The 25336-nt window shown below is 41.0% G+C and overlaps 1 protein-coding gene across 15 annotated transcripts; it reads left to right on the top strand.

Moving 5' to 3' along the window:
* The first annotated feature begins 223 nt into the window (after positions 1-223).
* On the top strand, positions 224-23847 carry LOC119492682 (AP2-associated protein kinase 1-like). Of its 15 annotated transcripts, XM_037777327.1 has the most exons (22): positions 224-1033; positions 5651-5769; positions 6437-6545; positions 7226-7368; positions 7457-7578; positions 7661-7742; positions 7877-8009; positions 8145-8248; positions 8732-8811; positions 8895-9058; positions 9953-10143; positions 10966-11172; positions 11812-11999; positions 12311-12516; positions 12609-12677; positions 12949-13038; positions 14742-14846; positions 15083-15184; positions 15827-16000; positions 16349-16438; positions 17012-17111; positions 21093-21203. In XM_037777327.1, the coding sequence occupies exons 1-21, from the start codon at positions 871-873 to the stop codon at positions 17104-17106; spliced, it is 2736 nt and encodes a 911-aa protein (XP_037633255.1). In that variant the 5' UTR covers positions 224-870; the 3' UTR covers positions 17107-17111; positions 21093-21203. The 15 variants fall into 15 exon arrangements, with proteins under 15 accessions (XP_037633255.1, XP_037633256.1, XP_037633257.1 ...); XM_037777328.1 differs by lacking the exon at positions 16349-16438; XM_037777329.1 differs by lacking the exon at positions 15827-16000.
* The last annotated feature ends 1489 nt before the right edge of the window (positions 23848-25336 follow it).

Raw genomic sequence — 25336 nt, forward strand, 5'->3', positions numbered from 1 at the left:
ATATGACAAAGAAAGAAGGGAATTGTTATTACTTAAGGGCAACAGGAATAATGGAGATAATTTAATTATTATTATTATTGTTATTATTAATAATAATTATTAATTTTTATTTTATTGTTTTTATTTTTTTTATTTATTCATTCATTTTTTTACCTGCTAATCTCCTGCTCCACTCTCCAGTCCATATGGTGGCGGTAATACACCTCTAAGATGATTTACCAATAAACCCCAAAGCAGAAGCAGAAGGAGTCCGCAGAGGAGGAGACTCTCCATCTAGCAGCTACTCTTGTTTGTAGCTACATTAGCTTCTATCATTAAATTAACCAGCCTCCACACAGCCTGCTGGACGCACTGGAGGTCTGTCATCTTGTTAACAAGGATACCTAACGAGCAGAGCAGCAGTACCACCTCGCTGTGGCTGATAGATATCGGTGTAGATATGTGTAATAAGCTGCATTGGACACTTCAGCAGCTACCTGGCTGGCAGCCGATCAACTGACAGCTGTCACCAAACCGAGCTGCTCTAGCTGTAGGTGAGCTAACAGGCTAACAAGTGGAGGGTGTTTTCTCTTGGGCTCATTGCCTGGCTAGTTTAACTTTGCCTGGTTACTTCCTTATGAACATCATATCTTATTATTCAACACTATTTGACTCCGCTTAGCTGCTTTAAATCATGAGATATAACCGAGCAGGAGGAATATAGTGAAGTCTAGTTAGTTAGCATTTAGCTTTAACACTAGCATTCATTCAATTATTAACAGCAGCTTCATCTCTTCACCGGGCAGAGGACTGGTTATATATCCAGTCACAGCTGTTGTTTCTATACTTATACATCTTTGGGACTTGGCCGTGCTTTTGGACAACAACATAATGAAGAAGTTTTTTGATTCTCGTCGGGAGCTGGTGAGCTCTGGGCCTGGCCCCGGAGCCGGTGGAGGAGGCGCTGGGTCCGGCGGCGGCGGTGGTTCCTTCATCGGACGGGTCTTCAGTATCGGACGATATCAAGTCACCGTGGAGGAGATTGTGGCAGAAGGTGAACTCTTTCTCTTGTGTTGATTACACACATGTCACACAAACACGTTTAACTAGATCTTACCTGTAACCACATTGTTGTGAGGATGGACAGTCAGGTAACATTAGTTAAATGAGTGGGCCTGTTTTTCTTGGGACTATGGCCTAGCTAGATTATCAACCTAATGATTCTCTACCACCTTTATTATAATGTTATTTATTTATTTTTTATTTATTTATTTATTTTTAAATTTTTTTTTAATTTATTTTTTATTTTTTATTTTTTATTTTTTATTTATTATTTATTTTTTATTATTATTTATTATTTATTTAAGGTTAAAGGAATACATACACATACTTGTAAAGGGACATACAGACAGCAGCAACAACATATATAAAACAAAAAAAAACATAAGAAAAAGAAAAGAAAAAAACTACTAGACATATATACATACAGTATATACATATGTCTATACTCACACATGCATTCATATAGATATCCACTTAGACACAATCACTTACACAGTTATTACACAATGTATTATTATATGTTATTGATGGGAAAGGCTAGTTTTTTCTTGGGCCTAGCTAGATTACCAACATAATGATACTCTACCACCTTTATTATATGTTATTTATTTTTTTATTTATTTATTTATTTAAGGTTAAAGGAATACATACACATACTTGTAAAGGGACATACATACAGCAGCAACAACATATATAAAAGATAAGAAAAAGAAAAGAAAAAAGTACTACCTGTTGTAATAGTGCAGTGTCAAGAGATAAGTTCATAAAAAAAATGTATTATTATATGTTATTGATGGGAAAGGCTAGTTTTTTCTTGGGGCTATGGCCTAGCTAGATTACCAACGTAATGATACTCTACCACCTTTATTATATCTTATTTTTTGTATTTTTTATTTAAGGTTAAAGGAATACATGCACATACTTGTGAAGGAACATACAGACAGCAGCAACAACATATATAAAACAAAAAAACATAAGAAAAAGAAACGAAAAATAAGGACTACCCGTTGTAATAGTGTATATATATATATATATATATATATATAAGGCAGCTCTTTTGATGTACATTTACCTGCCAGGTAGCTTTGCTCCAATCAGACTTTTCTTTTGTGGTCTGCTTATTTCTGTGTAATGATCACTGGACTGGAAAAAGAGATTTAAAAGTTGAAAATCTAAGTGTGTGTGTGTGTGTGTGTGTGTGTGTGTGTGCGTGTGCGTGTGTGTGTGTGCGTGCGTGTGCGTGTGTGTGTGTAATTGTCAGTTGTTCAGATTGTCTTGTCTTTGCATCACTGCATTTCTTTACCTCGAGGCTGGAAGGAACAGTGTACAACTGGATTTTCTACTGTGTTGTAAAGGACCGATGCCATGCTGAGTCATCTGTCTTCGATATGTACAGAGGGAGTGACAAATCACACGTAGATTTCAGAAGTTTTAATGAACAAATTCTTGTTGGGTTAGATGAAGGGAAAGGTTATCAGGATGTGCTGCCCACATAAAACATGACTTCCTGACAGGGTGGGACTTTCATAACATACCTGGGGGCCCGCACTTATCTTCTCGCATGTTGATTAGCTGTAGGTGTTTCCAAATCATTAAGTTAAAGGTTGAGAAATGTTTTGTTGGAAACTGGGCTTAACCTGAACACGGTTAAACAGGCTTCTTGATAGGGCTAACAGGTTTCCTATAGTCATTTGTCTTTGCAATGAGAGTCTGCCGCCATGCTCTGTTAGCTAAGAGCGCCTGTTACTAAATAATGGATGAAAGAAGACTGATTAATTCATCAGTACTATAGATGGGCCTCATCTGTTTGGCCACATCATGGCCTTATGAATGGGTTAGACATCCAACCGCAATCCTACCCTGCACTGAGATGTCAGTGGAAACCTTTGGTGGAATTTCTGTAAGAACTTTGGCTTTGATGCAGTCATTCACTTTAGAGAGGCACCATTCAGATTGGTAATTGTTGGACCTCATAAACAGGATTTTGCACACACAGGGAAAGTTAATAATTTCCCTAAAATGATAAATCTTTCATAAAATGCTAGTTGGAATGTTTTTCTGCAGATCATGTTGTTTCTTGCTCCGGCAGTGGACCTACGGTTTGCAATCTGACTCCCCCCCAGTGTCACTAGGCCTATTTATTCAGATGGTTTGGGTTTCTGTTAGCTGGCTGTTCTATTTGGAAATTGCGTTTTTTTCCCTGTGCCTACTCCCTTTGTTGTCATTGTTGAGCTCTGTTGCCTTTAGCTGAAATGAAGACACTTTTCACAATATACAGACAAAAGCAGTCAGAGGGACACACTGGCTTTTGTTGCTTCAGGCATAAAGGTTTGTTTGGAATCATGTCATTATTGTAGTTTGTATTTTTAGGGCAGATGTCTGTGATTTTTCTCAACTAGCCGTCTGAGGATTTTCCGACACACAGCTTTCTGTCTTTACTATCAACAAGATGTGTTTTCTTCTGTCTGTATAGAGTTACCGCTGGTAACATTATCCCTGTTCTGGAGACGTAACACGTTGCATTGTGTCATTGTGCTATTACACTACACAACATGGAGCTTCAGTGAGTCATTGCTTTATTTGTAAACCAAAAGCATCCAGTATTTCATTAACTACGACTTCTTAGTCCTTGGACTCCATGCTAATTTTGTCTCCAGTAGATGAGGCTGCTGCTAGTGTTTCTCGCTGTCATTGCAGTGTGACCTTTCAGCGAGCATGTTTGTAAACAGCATAGTAGTCGTGAGGACATGTGTGGTAGTCCTAAGCCTAGATGGTAGTTATGTAAGTTCCATTATACACTGATGACAAATTGAGACTGAACACTATAGTTCGCTACGCTTTTAATTGCAGTGCCTAAAGGTGTACTTTTGTGTGCATTTGCTCCAGCGTGCATGCATAAGCTAGAGTGGTATAATCCCGACAGTCCGTTGGGTCAAGAGGCAGTGGCTATTTGTAGCCGTACTTACAATTATTCGCTCACACCGTCTACTGAGATCGTAGACCCCTGCTAAAAATGTTGCTTAAGAAGGCTGCTAATCCTTCTAATTTCTGACAGACAATCACCTCAGATTAGACGGTGCAAGACAGCGGGGATTCAACTGGATTCACCTCTGACATACAACACACACCACACACATGTGCGCATACCCCCACACACACACACGTTAAGTCTGTGTTTCATTTGCCCATGAAGTGTGCTTCCCACTCAGGTCTCAATTAGTTTGATATTGTCCTCACTGAAACCCTCTTCTCAAGCACATCTTAATAACACTGATTACTCAGCCACGTTCTCCGATGCTACCTTGTCTGTTGGTGCAGCACTGTGTTCCACATTTTTGCACTTCATTGCGACATTTCCGACATTGAATTTATAGCTGATGACACAAGTGAAATTCTGTTGTGTTATTATCACCCATGGTGACCCAGCTCCACCCTGTCCCATACAGGACATAACACTGAAACACACATGATTTCATAGTAGTCTGAGGGTTATTGTATATTCTGTTTGTACTCCTTTCATTTCTTTAATGATACACAGTAATGTTGCTCAAGGAAGTCGTAATCAAACGTCACCCAGAGCAGTCACATGGAGCTGTCCTTGGCTTGGTGCTGCCAGCTAGATGAGTCAGTCCGATGCTTGGCATTATCTACTGTGAACAGAAGACCTGCAATAACAGCAACCTTTACAGTGAAAGCTGTTACATGCTGTCAACATAAATTTAAGAACCAAATGCACGCTGAGGCCAGTCCATATCTAGAAGTCAGTGGAGATGATAGACAAAAGTTCAGTGCAGTACAGGTCTATTCATAAAGATATGAGATGTAGACTTCATGTGTAAATGCTATCTCACTGTGACTTGACTCAGGTATATTTATTCATATCTAAAAAAGAGTTGAATTCCTCTTTGTGGTTGTTGGTGGTTTGAGCTGCTATAGATCGATACAGTCATCTCATGGTTTTCCCCATGTGTCAGCATCACTGCGACCAAAGGTGGGATGATGAATTCTCTCACTTCCTGTATCTTCTGTCAGTTGTGTCTGCTTCTTGCATCCTTCCCCCCAGCGCAACTGCTGACTCACACAGTGCTGTGCTCCTGTGCCAGCCTGCAGACCATGCACTCATCATACACAGTTTTCCCTTTGAGCACTCATTTCCTTACCTCAGCACTATGATAACATGAAATACATAGATATGTACATGTATTAGTTTGGCAGAAGCCAATTCCAAAATTCCATCAGTCAGCCTCATTAGCTGCCAGAGCACAGCAGAGGGACGTTTGACTTGAAGACACTCAGAAAAGATACATCACAATCACTGCCATTGACATACAATACTTGTACAGGAGTCTTTCTTTGTTACACTGTCTGGCGGAGAACTACAGAATATCAGCAACTGACAATGACTGTAGTGAAAAGTGAAATTAACCAGTTTTTGTTATCACTCCACATCTTATATGTTCAAAAACAATGTCACCATATATGGCGTTGCTGCTCCTATAGGATATTTTGAGATAGAAATTTAGTGTATTTAGTGTTGGTGTTTTACTTATGAAACGGCTATGTGTTCATTTCTCATTTTCTCCTTCTCTGTCTCTCCACTCATTTGCAGGAGGTTTTGCCATAGTGTTTTTGGTCCGGACTCATCAAGGCGTACGTTGTGCCCTAAAAAGGATGTACGTCAACAATGAACACGATCTGCAAGTCTGCAACCTTGAGATACAGATTATGGTGAGTAAGACAGTCCAGTAACTGACTGCTGAGAGCAGCAAAACTACACATTCTTTTTGACACTACTAGGAGATGGTCATGTGAGAGCGGACTGTGTTATTGTGCGTTAATGTTAACCTGCGGTGGAATTAACAGCATCAGGAATCAGGAAAATGTAGCTAGTGTAACATAACTTATGACACACAAAGAAAAAAGGAGTTGACTTTCAAATACTTGCTTTGATCTTGTGAACTTTGTGGTCTGAATGTGACTAACCCTGAATACTTCAAGTCCTATGTACAAGTACAAACACGGAAAGTTATCTGAAAATACTCTTTGACCCAGGAATAGTGACAGTAACCAACGGGAGCTCAAGGGTTGGATTGTAATTAATGCAATCTAAACTCCCTTGCCTGTCCATTTCCTAACTGGAGTCCTTACTGTAAATGAAACTAACCAGTTCCTGCAGCCACACCCTGGGTGGCGTTACTATCGCTGGATGGTTATCATTACGTCCAGACCTTTGGTAGAGAATCAGCATCTATCTACTGTTAAAAATACACTGAATACTTACAAACATGGCTGTATTTTGTAATTTACTAACCCAAATGTTTTACCACTGTAAAAGCTCTGAAAACTGTATCTCCATTGTTTGTCATTGTTGCTTTTTCTGTATTTGTTTACACAGAGGGACCTAGTGGGCAACAAAAACATAGTTGGTTTCCTGGACTCCAGCATAACTGCTGTCGGAGCTGGCGATGTGTGGGAAGTCCTAATCTTAATGGACTTCTGTCGAGGTAAATAGACCCACCCCCCATGTCTGACAGAGCTGCATTACCCTCGGCTCCTCACAGCATCCTGTTCTGTTCAAAGGCAAATATTCAACTGACAGCTGTCGTGGTCAATAGAACTTCTGTTTCAGTCAATACATAGCAGCTGAGTGGTGTTATTTATAGAAAGTTCAAATATTAACAGCACTGGGAAGTTTCTGAAGCCATCTTATGCTTCTAGTATAAGATAGATAAGATTCAAATATGATTTCTATACAAGCACCAGTGATAATGCAGTGTTAAAGTAACCAAGTACAGTAACAAAACAATTATTTCATCTTCCTCAGTTTTTTTTTTTCATTTTTAAATGAAAACGAAATGAAGTTTGTTGCGCTGTTGAAAACAAAGCAGATGAATTTCTCACAGATTCAAATGGATCAAAAATTGGGGAAAAAAGTAGTGAATATAGAGTCTTCTATAAAAGTTTTACAGGATACCATTAACTTGGTATCAGCTGACATTTATAGACCATTTCAGGGTTGTAAAGGTAAACATTCAGAATGTGTCCCAGTTTATTTCCTGCTGCAGTGTATTATGTGAACGACATAAGCTGACGGGAAGTAAACGTGGACCCAAGCTGTTGCATAGCAAAGCAATTCTGTTGAAACAGTCTATAAACTCTTAGTTGACCTGTTTGTTTCATGCAGGTGGGCAGGTGGTCAACCTAATGAACCAGCGGTTACAGACAGGCTTCACCGAAGCCGAGGTGTTACAGATCTTTTGTGATACATGTGAGGCGGTCGCTCGTCTCCACCAGTGCAACACTCCAATTGTCCATAGAGACCTCAAGGCAAGTCTAATTATCTGGAAGCGATTTCTTGTTGTTTACCTCGTGTACTATCAGTTCTGACAGGTCTCATCTTGTCTTCCTCATATAGGTGGAAAATATTCTCTTGCATGACCGGGGACACTACGTGCTCTGTGATTTTGGAAGTGCCACCAACCGCTTCCAAAACCCTCAGACAGAGGGGGTGCCAGATGTGGATGAGGAAATCAAAAAGTGAGTTTTCTTGGCTCTTTTACACCTTTGATCATTTCTCTTATTAAAACTCAGAAGGTCATTGGTCTGCTCTTAAAACCAGGTACACTACTTTGTCATACCGCGCTCCAGAGATGGTCAACCTCTACGGTGGAATGGTTATCACAACAAAGGCAGACATTTGGGTGAGAAGGACTGTGTTCATTACCACTGTGCTACATCATGATGACTGTATGATCACATTGATTCACCATGATAGTGACATGCTAAACGCAGACTCACATTTACATGAGGTGTGTTGATTCTCTTGTGTGTACAGGCCATGGGTTGTCTACTCTATAAGCTGTGCTACTTCACGCTTCCTTTTGGGGAAAGCTCAGTCGCTATCTGTGACGGAAGTTTCACTATCCCAGACAACTCCCGCTACTCCCAGGACATGCACTGTCTCATCAGTGAGTAACCTTGTTCCTCAGAAAATACACGCTGCCCTACTTACAGCATCCCGTATATGTGCAGTTATGGTAAGTTTAAATGTATATTTTCATGTGTCTGAAAATAAACATCCCCTTTGTTCGTTGATTTCTCAGGATACATGCTGGAACCTGACCCAGATATGAGACCAGACATCTACCAAATATCCTACTTTGCCTTTAAGCTGGCACGACGAGAGTGTCCAGTCCCAAATGTACATGTAAGTCACCATGGCAAGAGGAATGGCGGATGACAATATGCTGTAGGGTCAGTGTTAAATATTAACAGTTAGGTCAGCTCTTTTTTTCCAATAATTTCAGCCTTTTTATGGATCTCACGTACAGTGGTTTCAATGTTTTCGTTGCTTTCTAAGGAAAGTAATCCAGGACATAATGATATTGGAGGGAAGATATGCTTTCTAGCTGCTGCCAGTTGGCTGCCCTCCATTCAATTCATCCTGCCCTTTTCTAATGTATTTACAAAGAAGCTCAGCAATCGGTCTTCTGATTCAGCCAAATTCCTGACCTCACCCCTAAAGTATTATTAAAGTGGGCGATAATGGTGCATTCATGGAAGCTGCAGATCGATACTGGAGTGTAGCTATGACACTCAAAATGTTCTCTTAAGACCTCACAGAAATGTATGCTCTTTGGTTTGATTATCCTTGATCAAATAAAAATTGCAAATCCTCTTACTGTTGTAGAATTCACCTATTCCTGCAAAACTTCCCGAGCCTATCAGAGCCAGTGAAGCAGTGGCCAAAAAGAGTCATACCAAAGCCAGGTGAGTGAAGGGCAAACATTTCAGTGTTATCATTGTAAGAAACTTCTACATTGCTCGTCAATTTTCTCTTTTCCTTCCATCAGGCTCACAGACCCCACTCCCACCATGGAGACCTCAATTGCACCTCGCCAACGGCCCAAGGCTGGCCATGCTCAGCCCCAGCCGATATCGGGCATCCTTCCCATCCAGCCAGCTCTCACCCCGCGCAAGAGACCCAACGTGGCTGCTGGAGCACCGCAGGCCATAGGTATAAGTAGCTCTGGGATGCCTCTGTGTGTCAGGGTTAAGACCGTTCTTACTGGGTAATTGGGGCCTGCGTTTATGGAGACAGTTATCCTTTACTCAAAGTGACATCTTGTATTGAACTCAGCAGAGTGAAGTGCTCAAGAATTTGACTCTTGATGCCTCTCAAGGGCTTCTATTCCCAGTGGTTCAATCAGCCCCTTCTTAAAAGGCTTTTAATTGTCTTTTTTTATGGGGCTTTTGACATTCACACTTTGACAAGGCTATCCATCTGTGGCTCACTTGCAAAGACAGAATGGACAGTGATGTGATGTCACATTAATTACAGCAGCGTGTTTTTTATGTGCAGTTCTAACTCACCCACTTGCTGGGTCTCAAAGGAAGTAGTGTTTCTGGTTCAAAATGTATAAAATGCATCAAAACACACTATAGAGAAAATACCAAAAATATTTGTTTATTTAGTTATGCTAAATGCTTTTCGCTAAATACATTCATTAGAATATAGTAGTTATAATTAATAATAATAATAATTATTATTATTATTAATAATAATAATAATAATAGTATAGTTTAGTATAATATATAATAATATAGTATTTCCTTGTTTTTGTCTTCAGATGAAAGTGGAGATTAGGCCCAAAGCAGGAGACCTACAATCACACAAATACTTTCACACAGATACACAGACACTTAATTCACCTTTAATTTTTTACAACATGTCAAGTGTTTGTTTAATTGACCATTGGATGAAAACAAGAAAATCTGTTCAGAAGTTATTTGCACGCATTTGTTCAGGTCCCCAGAAATATGGGTGCATTTTAAAGAGATATTCTTGATGTGATAAATGATGTTTGATGGTCTACGTTATTCTCATTCTTCTTATGTTTCTCCCCTCCAGGTGTTGGTATCAATGTCCCACATCCAGCTGCAGCCGCTGTCCAAGCTGCTCAACAGGCTCCTGCTGCTCAGGCATCACCGCAGCCAGCTCAGGCAGCCAACATGCAGCCACAGGCTACACCACAGCATCAGCAGCTCATCATGAAGCAGCAGCAAGCCTCACCCTTCTTAAGCCCACAGAGCAACCAGCAGGTAGGCATCCTGGCAGAAAATGAGTGGAAATAATTTTTGGCAAATTTTTGTGTTTTAAATCTCACACGGGGATACTGCCGGAAGATGTGTGACATTGCTGTGCGTAGGTGGTGTGAGACACATTTTCAGGCAAGAAAGTCTAATTTTCAAACAAAAACGCTGGCAGAGGTTTTTCAGCAAATACGTACAGTAGTTACAAGAAAAATGTTTGTAACTAATGTGGGGAATAAATGTTCCTTTATTCAGAGGATATTCCTCCTTCCTGTAGTACAGTCATGCTTGATATTCCACTCCTGAAAACATTAGACTGATTACAAATTACACCAATAACTGATTAAAAAGCAATGGCTTTGTTTGAGATGTCATTTTTGCACAATATTTGCAGGTAGAGTATATGAGTCCTTCCTGTTCCTAGAAATGTTGTTTCCTATCTATTGGGTGATTTGCAAAACAGAAGGTACTTGACAACACTCGATTGGCTGTGATTGACCACAAAACAGACGCGGTTTGAATTATCAGTTTGTTCAGCTACTCCTGCTTCAATTCGCAATATCACTATCCATGCAATAACACACACCATGCGATACCACACACAAATTGCTGTATTGAGCTGGTAATGACCTAAATGTTCTTCTCACCCTCCCTCCTCCATTTCGTTCTCTCTCTCTGTCAGTCTCTCTCTTTCTTATGTTACGTCTTGATTTCCATTGTGTACTGTCAAAAGGGTAGAAAACACATCCTGAAAAGTGTGCTTGTCAAAGAGCTATAAATCATGACAAACCGGGCCTTCCTCATGCTTGGCTGTGTGATATTCCTATATAGCATCAACTGGTACAGAGCCTCCTCCAGAAGCAACAACAAACAGCGTCTCAGGTGTCAACCCTGCTGCAGTTCAAAGCTAAGCCTGTTCCTCCAGTTAGTGCTCTGCAACACCAGCAGCAGCATGTAGCCCCTGTCCATGAAACAGCAGCTTCTCATCTGACCCCCATCCCTGAGTCTGCAGTGATTGGTCCTGCAGCTGACCCAGAGGTTGTGGTAACATCCTACTCCTGTTGCCGTCTGCTGCTCTTTTGGGCCGGGGAGTTGATTACCAGCTCATTTCTAACCAATCACACCCTTTCTACTTTTCCTCTTCTGGGGCACAGGGAAGGCAGGGATGGTCTCACAGAAAATATTAAATGTTGTGTGAATGCGTTGTAGCTAGAAATGCTTCCTTTAATGTCATCTTTGAAAGACACCATTGCTGCAGATAGATACTGCATAACCAAATCATTTTTAATGTTTCTGAACTGCTTCTTTCAACTATCAAAATAGCTTTTTTTCATACTTTATTGACCCTACTCTTTGTATTTTGCCCGTCAGTTAACTCTCTATTCATGAGGTGCATCTGCTTCTGTACAATCTCTGTACTCGGAATACTTTCCTCCCTTTTTCCATAACAGTGTTTCTCTCTTTTTGTTGTGGTTGTGGTTTTCGAGGAATTTATAATCCATCTTTTTTTCAGATTTTCTTTTCCAGCGGATCTTGCTTTGTTTAGTTTTTGTATGTTTGGGGGTCTGATTTGTTTGTTTCTCTTCATGCAGTAAACAGAAATGATCCATGTTGACATCAAGGACATTTTCATCTCATATTTCCCCCCTCTGTATCTTTTTTTTTTACTCTTTATAGACGGCTGGCCGAGTTCTTCACAAAGTCGGCTCATTGACGCCCCCCTCGTCGCCAAAGATGGCCCCTAAGAGCGGCCACAGACGCATATTGAGCGATGTCACTCACAGTGCCGTGTTTGGAGTCCCAGTCAGCAAGTCCACCCAGCTCCTCCAGGCAGCCGCAGCTGAGGCTAGCCTCAACAAGTCCAAGTGAGCAGAATTACCTCCCTTCAGTGATCTGAGGATGAACTGTCCTTTTCATGGCACCACTAAGTGAGCTGGGAAGGGCAATAGACAGTCCATTCATATGACAGAACCCCGACGGAGGATAAACGACCCTTTTACATCCCGGAGAATCCAGCCAAAGAAGAATCACTCAATTCAGTCTTTAAATAACTCTGCTCACTCGCTCTTATTTGCATACATCAGTAGGCCAGTGTCCGCAGACTAAAAAAACCCATGATCAAATTTCACTGTGCTCTCTTACGCCGTGTTTATGTTTACACCTGTGTGCACTGCAGATCAGCCAGCACTACTCCTTCAGGCTCCCCTTGCTCGTCCCAGCAGAGTGTGTATCATCCAGGTGATGTTGACACCCAGTCAGCCCTTACTGCGCCCAACACACAGCCCAACACACAGCCCAGCTGGAACCCCTTTGGGGACGACAACTTCTCCAAGCTAACAGCAGAGGAGCTGCTCAACAAAGACTTTGCAAAGCTAGCTGAGAGTAAGTGCAACTTGTTCACTGCATGCTCACACCTGCAGCGTTGGTAAATAGTTGTGTGATCTAAAAATAATTTGCTGTTTGCTTGTGCACAGCTGCTGCTCCTGGAGAGAAGATCACAGGCTCCAGTGAAAATCTCATTCCAGGGCTTAATGCTTTTCCAGGTAAATCTTTGCCTAATTCTTTTCTATGCTCTCTCATTGCTTTGCATACTTCATCTCCCAGGAGGCTTTTCAACATGCAACAATTCCATATTGATGTGGAATTCAACCATTTTGACCCTTTTTATGTGTTGCTGTCTTGGCAAATGTCTCCACTTGTCATAAAAGTTAGCTTATGTCTTCTCTATCCCCTAGTCCCACCCACTCTCTTCTTCTGTTGTTCATGCTGTCTTCATTTGTTCTTCTCCATCTTTATTCACCGTGCAATGTTAAGCTGAAAGGTCTGCAGACATCATGAGTGCAGGTTCAGCGTTGTTGACTGTCCCGGACCCTTTTAATACCCTCTCCCTCTCTGACACCACAGGTAATTTCCTTGTCACAACATGACACAGACCGAGCTGTACCTTTGATTCTCTCAGGCCTTGAACAAATATATTCTCAGAGTTTATGAGTCACCTTTTTATTTACTGAAGTACTTTCCTGGATATCACACTTCCCAGAGGTTAGTTTACGAGTGCTAGTTGTGTGGTTTGGATTTGTACACGGTCCTATCTTGTTGACATAGCAGGCAGACTCACAGTGGCTCCTTGTCAGCCTCCATGAATAGAGACCGTAGCCACAGCTAGATGGCATCTCACTTGCAGATCTGTGCTTTCGCTGTTGCCTGGTAACGCGAAGGACAAATTCTCCTTTGTTAATTGGATTTGCCTTACTGCCGGAGGAGCCTGCTTACCAGCGCCGCTAAGAACAAGAGAAAGTTCAGCACGCTGTCTTGTTAAAATGATGACCCAGACGTTTATGTTCTCCTCAGTTTAGCCCTTAGCCCTTTTTGGAAGTGGTGCATACTTGTCAGCTGTGTAACCTCCTTCGTGTATTTGCTGTTTAAGGCCAGAACTGAGAAGACAAAAATGCTGAGGCTATTACATAATCAGGGTGTGGTTAATCTTCTGCACCCAGCCTAAGCTGGAGGCACACAAGCAAACACAGTCTGACTTTTGCTGATGGAGCAGAGAGGCGTCTCTGAGCAGCATTTAGGATATTAAGTCAAAATATAGCATACTGTACAGCATTTTTAACATTGCATATGTTTTATATTGACTTAACTGACTTTAACTGGTTAGTTAGGGTTTGTAAAAAGCTTTTCATCAGTGTTGTTGGCCTCTTTCCAATAGTGAAGGGGGCAAAAGGTCACATCTGCTGTGCCATTTTCTGAGCCAACACATTCCTTGACCCCCCCCACACCCCATTTTGCCCCATAGCAGTTTCCTGTAAGTACATGCTGCAGTGAAAAGTCAGTAATTTGTCGTTTCATGCATGGACTGTATTTCAGCTTAATTAAAACCATATATTAATTATAATAATAGAGGTGCATGATTTTAAGAATTTTGTTTTTGTTTTAATGATCAAGGTTTTGGTAAAGCTAACTTAACAAAGATGCTCATTTATCTGCACTGGTCCAAAAATGAGTTAAGAGGGTTGGCATGTGGACAGTGACTGTGCATTGGGGCAATCAAAGACTGCTGTGAAGAAACTCACTGACTGCTGTAGCTTGTTTTGTATAATTTATTACATGTTTGGTGTTGAAGATTGTACTTAAAAAATTCTCAGTTTCCTGCAGTAATTGTTTGGCACAAGTTTTTGTCCTTTGCATGGGATTTCACTGAACTTACAGGTCGTGGAGTGAATGGCTGTGGTGGACAGAACTAGTAAACTAACAAATCATACAATAATTGTATCATTGTATTTTGGTTTCATGCAAGCAACCTGATTTAAAAGTCATGTTAATGTAAAATTACCTTAAATGTCATGTTTTTTTTGTCTCCTGATCATAAATTATTATATCCCTAACAATGTAGGACGATGTCTACGATGTTATAAATATTCGTAAACTGTAATTATCTTCATTGATTTTGACAATATGTAATATTTTCCCACGAGCTTCATTTATCTTTAGTTTTTCTGATCCTTTTCTTTATTTGTATGCAAAATCCTCCCTCATGGTCTTCTTCTCTCGCTTGCCATCTGTCCATTACCCCTCTCTGTCTTTTCTCTCTGGCTTGCTCACAGAGAAGCTGATTGAGGGACTGAAGTCCCCTGAAACTTCTCTGCTGCTCCCCGACCTCTTAACCCTGGCCAACCCCTTCAATAGTCCTGCAGAGAGCTCCACCAATGGTACCAGCTCTGTTTTTGTCCCCTGCCTTGCCCTTAAATTCTCCATCTGCTCTGCATGCGTCTACCTTGCCTTCCTTGTCCTCTTTCACTCACATGGTCATGAAGTTGGAAAGACACACTGGGGGAAGGAGTAATCAATTTGATCCCACCTAAGGCATTCTTATTTTCCTTCTTTCTAAAAATTACTAATAAATGTCTTTGTGCTACTGTCTTTTCCACTTGCTGTCTCCATATAGTGAAGGCAGAGGTGTGTGTGGATTCACTGATTCCCGGTCTGGAAGCCCCCCAAGCCCAGCGACACTCAGGCCATCCAGAGCTCATCCCCGCCAGCGTGCCAGGTTAGCGTCCTGGACCACAGAATAGGAAATAACATAATTGTTTGCAGCATTTTCATCAAGAATAATTGTTCCCAGTTGTGGTCATGATCCCCTTGTCACTTGTTGATATCATCTCAAACCTTGAGGGATTTTTTTATACAACTGCAGTCACTTTATTTTTTGTTGTGGAAAGTACAAACTAATGTATCATTGATGATCACCATTGTGCCAGCTCACGCTGTTCTGGCAAAAACACTGCAACAACAAATCATGTTGGCCTGTCGCTCTTTCAAATTGGCAGCTAACTTTAGTGAATTCACAAGGTCTTTTAGGGTGTGAAGCGCTCGATTCAATGAGAACATTAACTAATTATCGATTCTAATCTTGTCAAAAAAACACCCACAGTCTACATTTGTCTGTACGGATCATAGCTGTGGCAAGCATGTAGGTTTTAGACTGATGGCTACTGCTTAGTGATAGGTGTAACCGCTGCCCCCTGACTTTGCAGCATATTTTCTATGAGACTTTCCCTTGATGCTGATTATTATATGCTTGTGGTGAACTGTCTTACTAACAAAATGCATTTTCCTCTGCTCCTTAAGCTAACAATCTTATTTTTACTGTGACCCTTTGTCCCTCTGGCTCTGCTTCATCCTGTCTCAGACTCTCTCACTGGGGAGGACTCTCTGTTGGGTTGCGATCTGTTATCTCATACTTCACCTCACGGATTGCAGTCTGTTTCTGCTCTCCCTTCCTCCTCCTCCTCCTCCTGCTCCTCTGCTCCTCCTGGCTCCGGATCCTGTCTGGAGGAGCTGCCGCCTGTTCAGACAGCTTCTGGTAAGACGTCTTTGCAGCACCCCTCAGCTAGTCTTACGTCTGCTGGGCGTTTTTTGGCCCAGTGAAACCATCACAGACTACAGATCCTTCCAAAAACAGGAGGGCCTGTTCAGATGTGATATGGAAATGGAATTAGGCACATTAAATGACAGCTTCACAGACCCTTGACTCATTTGTAGAAGAGCCAAAAGCCACCTGAAATGCATGGCTTTTAAATACTGTGACTGCCCTGGCTCCATCTATTTTTAATCAACTTGCATCCTCCTTTCTTTTTGCTCTTTCCTTTGGCTGAGTTAACTTCTTTTCCCCCCCTCCATCATTCCTTCACTTCCTCTTCCTTCACCGCAGACTCTGCTTTCCTCATGTCGTGTGGGGAGAAGGGCAATGACGACGAGTTTGACCCTATTCCTGTGCTCATCTCCAAAAACTCAAATCAAGGTAAGGTTAACTGAATCCCGAGATGAGCACTCACACCTGCTGCTGAAGCCCCCGGCTATGAGCCGCAAAGATGAATGCCTTAGCCCCCTAATTCAGTCACCATAGCTCATTCCTGTGACTGCTGATGTGAAGCCTTGTATGGGTGGGCTTGTCACATTAAGGCTTTTTTATCCCATCAAGCTCTCACATTAGTCGTCTTCCTCTCTTTTGTTTCTAATGTTACAATGCCAGTGATTCTCCACCCTGCAGGTGTTTGGCTCTTTGTAGTTTACCCTGAAAGTCTCCTCATGTTAGAAAGGCATTCCCTTACTCTCCCCCCTGTAATGATGCAGCTGTATAAAATTACCCCAGCTCACTCTCTGCCTGTTTCTCTTTCTCTTTCTGCCCCCCGTTCATGCACCTCTCTGCTCTGCCATCATTTCCCCTTCCATCTTCATCAACTCCTCGCTCTTAATTTCTCCATACAATCTCTGTTAATATTACTTATTCTTTTGCTTGTTTTTTCACAATCTCCCACGGCTCTCCTTCCATCTCCATCTCTGTCTGTCTCTCTCTCTTTCTGGCACGTTTCAGGTGGTCACTCGCGCAGCAACAGTGGCAGTTCAGAGTCCAGCATCCCCAACTTGGCCCGATCCCTTCTGCTGGTGGATCAGCTCATCGACCTCTAGAGGGGGTGGGAGAGGTCGAAGGGGCAGTGTGCAATCCTAACAAAGGGACGGGGGGGGAGGGTGGGGGGATAGAGATGGGGAAGCCGAGGCACTTAATGTAGCACCTTATGAAGTGAAACAGAGGAGCCAGCATAGATTGGTTCAGTGGAACCTTTCTTTATACGTGCCTCCTTGGCCTCAACTCCATCTCTAGTTGCCTGATAAGCTGGCTTCATATATCTCTGCTGGCCGTTGACATTCCCACGCTGGTGTAAAAAAAATAATAATCTGTTCATTAATGCCTGAGCATATCGTCTGCTTCTGTCCCGGCTACACCTTTGGTCTTCCTCATGCTTTCCTCATACTCACATTAATATCCCTCATTGAGTGCACTGCGCCACGGTGATCGACTTTCATCGTGCGCACACGTTTAAACTGCTCGATCACAGCCGCCCGCATCGTGTTCACTTTGTGTACTTGTTCAGGGTTGAAGCTTTATTTAAACCAGCCACCTTCAGGCATGCTCATTTGTGTCAGGGGTCTGACTAAAGAGTGAGGAGTCCAAAAATGCTGCAGGATAATGTGATGCACTAAAATATTGACCAATCAAAGACGCACCCAGAGTGAACCACTGAGGGGCTGTTTGCACTGATTGAACCAGTTTGTAAACCAATGAAGAGAGCAGTCTTTTTCTCAAACTGATGTGGTTTAATGTTGTGCAAGGAGAATCATTTCAAACAGTCTGCACCATCTTAGGAAGTCAAATCTGTTCAATTATGTGCTCCTATGCCAATGTAGATCAGTAATCATGTTTTCAACAGCTATTTATCTCAGCTAACATGTATTCAGAGCTGCAGCTTAAGCATAACTGTATATTGCCACCTCTCTGGATGTTAAGAAGCAGTGTATTATTTCTCCTGAAACTGTACCTGTAAATCTGTCCGTCTGAAACTGGTGAAGTCAGTGTTAACATGGCTGATTAATTTGGCCCCATTGCCATGGCAGGATGCTTTCTTTGTCAGCATTATCTACAACACTTCGTAAGACCGTTGGTGGTTTGTGTGCATTTTTATAATTACATCATTTTATGCGTAGGGTCATGAACTCACCATCATACAGTATCTTTGACCCACTGTCAAGATAAGCACAGCGGAAACAAAAGGGAATCAAATTATTTGACCTGTAGCCATGCCAAAGCTAAAGGAAAGATTTTATTATTATGCTATATGTTTGCCATGTGTCAGTCTGCTTTCAGGGTCGGTGAAGATGAGCAGATTTTTAGCAGCATCACTGTTACAGGGAGGGAGGCACAATGTAGATTTCATTGAGTTATTCAGTGTAGGTACTGTGCTAACAAAAGAAGCTTTACATGAAAATCTCCCATTGACATCCTCTCTATCTTATCTATCCAATCTATTCCTACCGCATACGCTTAGGTCGATATGACATTCATTTCAGCCAGAGGAGAAATTCAGAAAAAAAATCCTTTACATGTACATAAAATCACTGTTCATTTTTGCTCTTGTCAGCACCGCTAAAAGTAGATATTATAATTTTTTTTAGTGTGTAATATTTAAAGGCATTTCATCTATCATGGTATGAATACATGTGACTATTATTGATTGCGCTTTAGAATGAATGTAATGACTGAGTACCATTATGAAATATGTAAAAATTTATAAGGCTATATAGATAAAAACAAAAAAAATCTTTGTGTATGAAGCTGTATTTAAGAGTGCAAAGATGTTGAGCCTCTCCTCTGTCCAAAGTCTTTTCTCTCCATTCATGTCGAGCATTCAGCTTTTGTTTTAGATGTCATCATCGATACAAATGTGCTCATGACTTACCTGACTGGGTAGTATTTTTATCTCTCCACCGCAATTCTTTACATAATACTGATACTTGTAAGTGACTGTATATATATATATATATAGGAGAGATTTTATCTAACAGACAGCATATCAGAGCTAATGACGGAATTAACTTCCTGATATCTCTGTAGGCACCACTCACTTCTGATAACAGATCTCTTTCATTTGACTGATGATCAATAGAAAGGCTTGTGTTTGAGTCGTATTACATCTGATCACAATCGCTACAACTGACTTTGCATTACAAGTATTATCTTTCACTTTGGCTTTTCTCTAGCCAAGGAAGGTCCATTGCATATATAGGTGTAAGTGTCTTTTTAGGATCCATATCACCTTAGATATGTACATACAAACAGAAAACAGTACATATAATATGCCATCACTGGTATATATGCTTGAGGTTATCTAGTTTTCTCCTCCTCTATGACATATTGTAAAGGTTAGTCATAGACATCGACAGTACTGTAAGAATCGGCATGGTAATTAAAACTTTTCTTTTTTTTTTTCTTCTTCCCATCAAATGTTCAGTTAAGTCATTTGCATTTTTTGTGGCTAATCTATGCAATCCTACAGTAACGCTTCATGTTCTTATCAGACACTACAGTGCTGTATCCTGTAGAGTTCTCGCCTTGGCTGTAGAGTTTGACTTGTGTTGCTGTGTGAAACCAATGTGCTTGTTGTGCTGGTTAGGTCGATATGGTGGCAGGTATAGAAATTACTTTGATTATATCAAAAATGTTTCACATGATTAGGCAGACGTCCATATGTCAAAGCAGGACCATTGTGGAGTGTGTACTTCTATTTTTATGAATTAAGGTTCAGAAAGAGAGACACTGAATAAAACTCATTAATGTGAATGTAAATGAAGTGTCTTTGGGTCACATTATTTGGTTTTTACTCGGAAGAGTGAAGCAGCAAGCCGGCAGCCTGAAGCTTGATTCTTCCATCCTCATTGTTTTAATTAGTGGAGAGATTTGTTTTCCTTCTGGGAACCAAATTAGATTGTAGATACCCTAATTTGATGATATCAACTAAGGCCTTTCCTGCTCAGAGTTCAGTATTAAACCATCATTTAGTGTGTGCCTTCCACTATGGAAACATGTTTGCACCTCTTCATAATAATCTGTCTGGCAACTTGCGCTGCTCTGAGATTTAAAGGACTATTCCAGTGTTTTGTGACCCCCTAGTTGTTCTATGCTTCCTGGATGTTGGTAGACATGTATTTTTAAAACCACATTACTGTCATGATTCCAGGCCAGAAACTTTGATGAAGGTCTTTTGGTTCCCAGATTGTGTTCCTCTTTGTTAGATCATATGTCTATGAGCTTTATTGTGAGGAGTTGATGGCTGTTATCCCACATGAGTACATTAGCCACCTCACTATTTGTTGTTGTTTTTGGTAGTCAGCTCTGACCGGTGAGATGATCTGTAGGTTATTTTTCCAGTTTGATTCACTCTGGTTGATGAAGCGATGAAGGAAATTACCCAAGACATAAAAACAAAACAAAAAACTTTCCTTTTCATGGCTGCTGCAACTAACATCTTCCCAAGAGCTGCCAGTTAACAGCTGCTGTCGACACCGCTGAGGTAAGACTGATCTGTCTCTGCTCATCTGTCTGTCTCTAACTACCTCTACTTTTTTCTGTGAAGGCTTTCTGTCCTTGTTTCCACAGACCTATTGACTCCCTCTGAGCTCCCTCTACCTCAACACAATCAATTCTAACTAAAAGCTAAACCGCTGTTGCTGTTTCCCCTAACACGAGGCACTGTTAGTGAAGGATGAGGGTACTGCAGCTGTGCTGAAACTAATTTGTGGAAACAAGGTTATTTGATGTCGTAATGGTAGAGCTGGCCAGTCTCGTCTGTCGTATGTGACTTGTTCAGAGCAGAATGTGTCTGTATTGTTGTAGTCTTGTGCTGGTTGAGTCGTTCTTATTGATCCTTCCTTCAGTGGTTACAGATGATCCATCGGTTATATAGTAGCCATGTGTGTGACTGAGGTTTAATGGTCTGGTAGATAAATAAGCAGCTGGACCTCAGGTGGTAAAGTTTCTTGTTACTGACCATATTTATGCTTTCTGATGTTTTTGTGTTCACCTCTGATATGTTTTTCTCAATCTCTGCTCTCTAATACAGACGTTCAAGTGGAGAGTAACGGCTACTCTGTGCTTGGTGAGGGACAGGAGACTGAACCTCCAGGTGGAGCTTCTCAAGCAAATGAGGAATGTGTGCACTCCAGCGAAGAAGATGAAGATGAAGAGGAAGATGAAGAGGAAGAGGAAGATGAAGCCCATAAAGAAGAGCAGGGGGTTGAGGGAGCCATCGAAAGTCATGCAGCAGCCCATGACTGCAGCGGCTCCAGACCTCTGCTGATGGACTCTGAGGATGAAGAAGAACAGGGACTTCACTCAGCCCTCCTCCACTCATCACCGCACTCCAGCAGCGCCGCACCGACGCAACCATCTACTACCTTCCACCAACCTCCTCCGAGCACCTTTGCTCAGAATCACTCCCAGCATGCACTGGAGCCAGCAAAAGGGGCGGATATAGCCGTGGATGTTTTCTCAAAAGCCCCCTTTCGGTTTGCCCAAGAAGAAGCAGCAGCAGCCGACGTGTTTGCCAACGCTCCGTTTCCTCGCGCACCACTCGCAGCTCTGCAGCCGTTCGACGTATTCTCTCAGGCTCCCTTCGGGAAAAGAAAGGAGGATACAGGAGCTCAGGCCTCGTATCCTCATGCAGCTGGAGTTCATGCTGTGACCCCTGATCAAGGTGCGTTGGGACAAGTCGCCCAACAACCGTTCCGCCCACAAGCTCTGGCCAAATATTCCCGACACTTTGAGGGACCCGTGTCCCAGCAGCATCCCGTAGCAGCTCATCGAGTAGTGTCTAACGTGAGCAAGCAAGCCGCTGTGGCGTCGGTCCCCGTTGGACCTCTACACTCATGGACCTCAGAAGTGAGCACCGTAGACCCTTTTGTCTCTGCACCCTTTCGCCTCAAGGCCCCGCAAGAAAAGCCCTGAAAGCACACTCAAGAGGTCAGGGCACTGGGCATCAGCGCTCATCACTGAATTATGCAAACTATAACAGGCATACTGCATGCTGTCACCAGCACTGCAGCTGGACTGCAGTTCCTGCATGGATCTCATTCTTAACTGGCTCCAATTAGTGATAGTGCAGCAAGGTCATCTTTACACTTGAATGCTCTGTTAGAGTAAAAAAAAAAAAACTGACATCATTCCGCTTTTTATTTTTCCTGTCACATCCTTTTACCTTTTTGAATTGTCCTTAATCATTTTGGTACGTGCATCTACACAAAGACAATATGGTGGTCAAGCATTTGATTGTTTTCTTGCCTACCTCAGTTATTTTTTCGTGACAGCGCCGCTAAAACACCACACAGCGAGGGAGTTCCTAGATTGTCTGCAGCTTTGACCGTTTCATTTCCTGTGTGTTTGAGCTTTACTGTGAAACTATGATCTGATTACGCCTCATTCCTCCATTGTATTAGTTCTCAGAAATGTGCGATTCGGCTTGAATCGCAAGATCATAACTTCACAGATGCTTGGAAGAGGAAAAGACACTGTAAAGATGTCTCAGAGGAATTTACCTGTAATAACAGCAAACAAGAAATTACAACTATGCCCTCAAAGTCGATAGTTTTGGGCCCGTTTGGTCTTTATACTTGACCGTTTTTATCAGGCAGATGCTGGATACTGATGCAAAGACATTTCAAGGATAACATTTGTTGATATGAAATGTAACTTTTGTTTCATTCCAAACTGTTTTTGCATTTTGTCTTGTGTTATGTTTGTGGTAAACTGTCCTGTCCGACGAAAATGTTATTCCATGTAATGTACGAACCGTGTTTAAATGTTAGGCATAGAAAATACATTATAGTAGTTCCTATGTTAGATGAATGTAGAAGACTCACTTTTCTTTGTTTCTTACTTTACAAGAAGCCTTACACTCTCACAGTACGTCCTTCCGACCACATCAGCGTAAATCACATCTGCCTTTGGTGCCCTCCTTTTAAAAAAAACTGCTGCATTTACATCATGTTATTGCACTCGCATTCAGCACCAAATACTCCTGTACAATCATGTACGACTTCCTTTTGCTGTCTGCAGTACGCTAAGCACCAAGATTTTCATTCTACTCTGTAATGCATCTCTATCGCAGGTCTCTATAAACTCCAAATGTGTACTACTAACTGTGACTCTCACTTATGAACAACTGAAGTGAAAACTTTCAACTGCAGCTTATAAAAAACAAAATGCTTTCCAGCAGCCACACAAATATCTACAGCACTTATGCTTCGCAGTTCCAGTCAGGGATTGTAATAGTAGTATCTTGTAAGTGAGATCTTGAATGGTGACTGATTGATGATGACATTACTTTTGAATTTATTTCCATCGCCATTTGGGAATATGTTATTGTCTTTGTGCTCTGTAAAATCATGAAACACTCTAGGTTTTCCACCATGGCACTTTTAAGAAAGGGGATCCAACCTGTTTCAGCCCAAAGTTTAATTCATGTATTCCTCTGTTGCAATGTAAACGGATCTGTTTTCTTTTCTTTTTGAACTGTACAATCTTTTTTTTTTTTTTTTTATATATAAATGCTCACTTTTCTCACCCAACTTGTATACATGAAGGTTGCACATAGTCACTGACACAGAGTCAGGGTTCCCTAAGAATGTCTTTTGATTGTAACAGCTGTAAAAATGTATTTCAACCAGTGTTGTATGGGAAGTCTTTGGAGGATTCAACAACTGATGATACTGTTGGACAAAAAAAAAGCACTCGAAATACTTGTTATGCTGCACAGCCTGCCTTTGAAAACTATGTTGTAAGTCATTAAAAAAAAAACTATTAAATGAATGTAAATCAAACTTTTGCAGTTTTTGGAGTTATTTATCATGTTTGAAACATAGCTGTGGATGTAACTAAGCACATACAGTATACTCAAGTACTGTACTTAAGTGCAGTTTTAGGCACTTTTAATTTGAGTATTTCTATTACATGCTAACATATACCTCTATTCCACTGCATTTCAGTGTTAAACATTGTACTATTTACCATGCTTTGCCGATTTAAATTTTTACATACAAAGCTTCACCATGACAACATTTAAAAAGCTTATATTTTAAAGCAATCAACAATAATAATCCAATATTAATAACAATACAACACACACTGACAGGGACTATTTTGACTGCTATTGTGCTTTTACTTTGAAATATAGGTCTTATATCTTAGGTTTATACAGTGCACTTTCATAGACTAAGCTACTGGAGTTACCCTGCACTATACTCATTTTTAACAGTCTCTTCTGCACTATATTCACTTTTTTAATAGTCGTGTATCACAGCTGTTACCCTGCACTATATTCAGTCTTAACAGTTTTCTTCATCTCCTTGTATTTTTATATCTGGTATATTCTTTGTACTTTGCACTATTAACCTTTTTACTGCCTTTTTACTAACATGTTTTGCACTATGGAACTGTGATGCTGGAAACTTGAATTTCCCTCGGAATCAATAAAGTTACTATCTATCTATCTATCTATCTATCTATTTATCTATCTATCTATCTATCTATCTATCTATCTATCTATCTATATGTCTATTTATGTATCTATTTATGTATCTATCTATCTTCAGTAGTTTATGCATTGGTTCATGCTATAATAAAATAAAATAACCTATCAAAATCTAAAAACATTTGATATGACACAAAAAGTACCACAAAAAAATATTTTTGTGTGTGTGTTTTATATTGTCTAACCATATTGGTTGAACATTAAAAAGCTTATATCTTAATGCAATCAACAATAATAATCCAATATTAATAACAATATAACACACACACTGACAGGGACTATTTTGACTGTTATTGTGATTTTACTTTGAAATCTAGGTCTTATGCCACTTAAAACCACTTTATTTTCAGTGGTTTCTGTGATGGAATAATTGATATACAAGGAAGGAAGAGGTCCGGAGCTGATGATGTCTTACAAAAGAAGGTTTATTGAAGCTTGATCAAGGAGAATTGTCAGGTCTCCACAATAGATGCTCTCTGCGTGAAGGCCTCACAACTCTGCCCTTCCTCCCCGGTGCTCAGTGTCTTACCCCTTATCATGTTATGACTTACTTCATTCCTCTGGCATCTCTGACCCTGGTTGCCCTAGCGACTGGCTCTACGGTCTCCACTACAGGCACAGCTGTACAGATAACGGTGGCTCCTCCAGACAGGACTCCAACCCAAGAATGTCAACAGAGGGACACTCTGACAAACACTCTGACCTTTCTACCAATAAGAGAGGAATTGATGGAAAATTCCATCACAGTTTCTGCATTGGTTCATGCTATAATAAAATAA

Source organism: Sebastes umbrosus, chromosome 8, assembly GCF_015220745.1.
Source record: "Sebastes umbrosus isolate fSebUmb1 chromosome 8, fSebUmb1.pri, whole genome shotgun sequence".
In the NCBI taxonomy this organism is placed as follows: Eukaryota; Metazoa; Chordata; class Actinopteri; order Perciformes; family Sebastidae; genus Sebastes; species Sebastes umbrosus.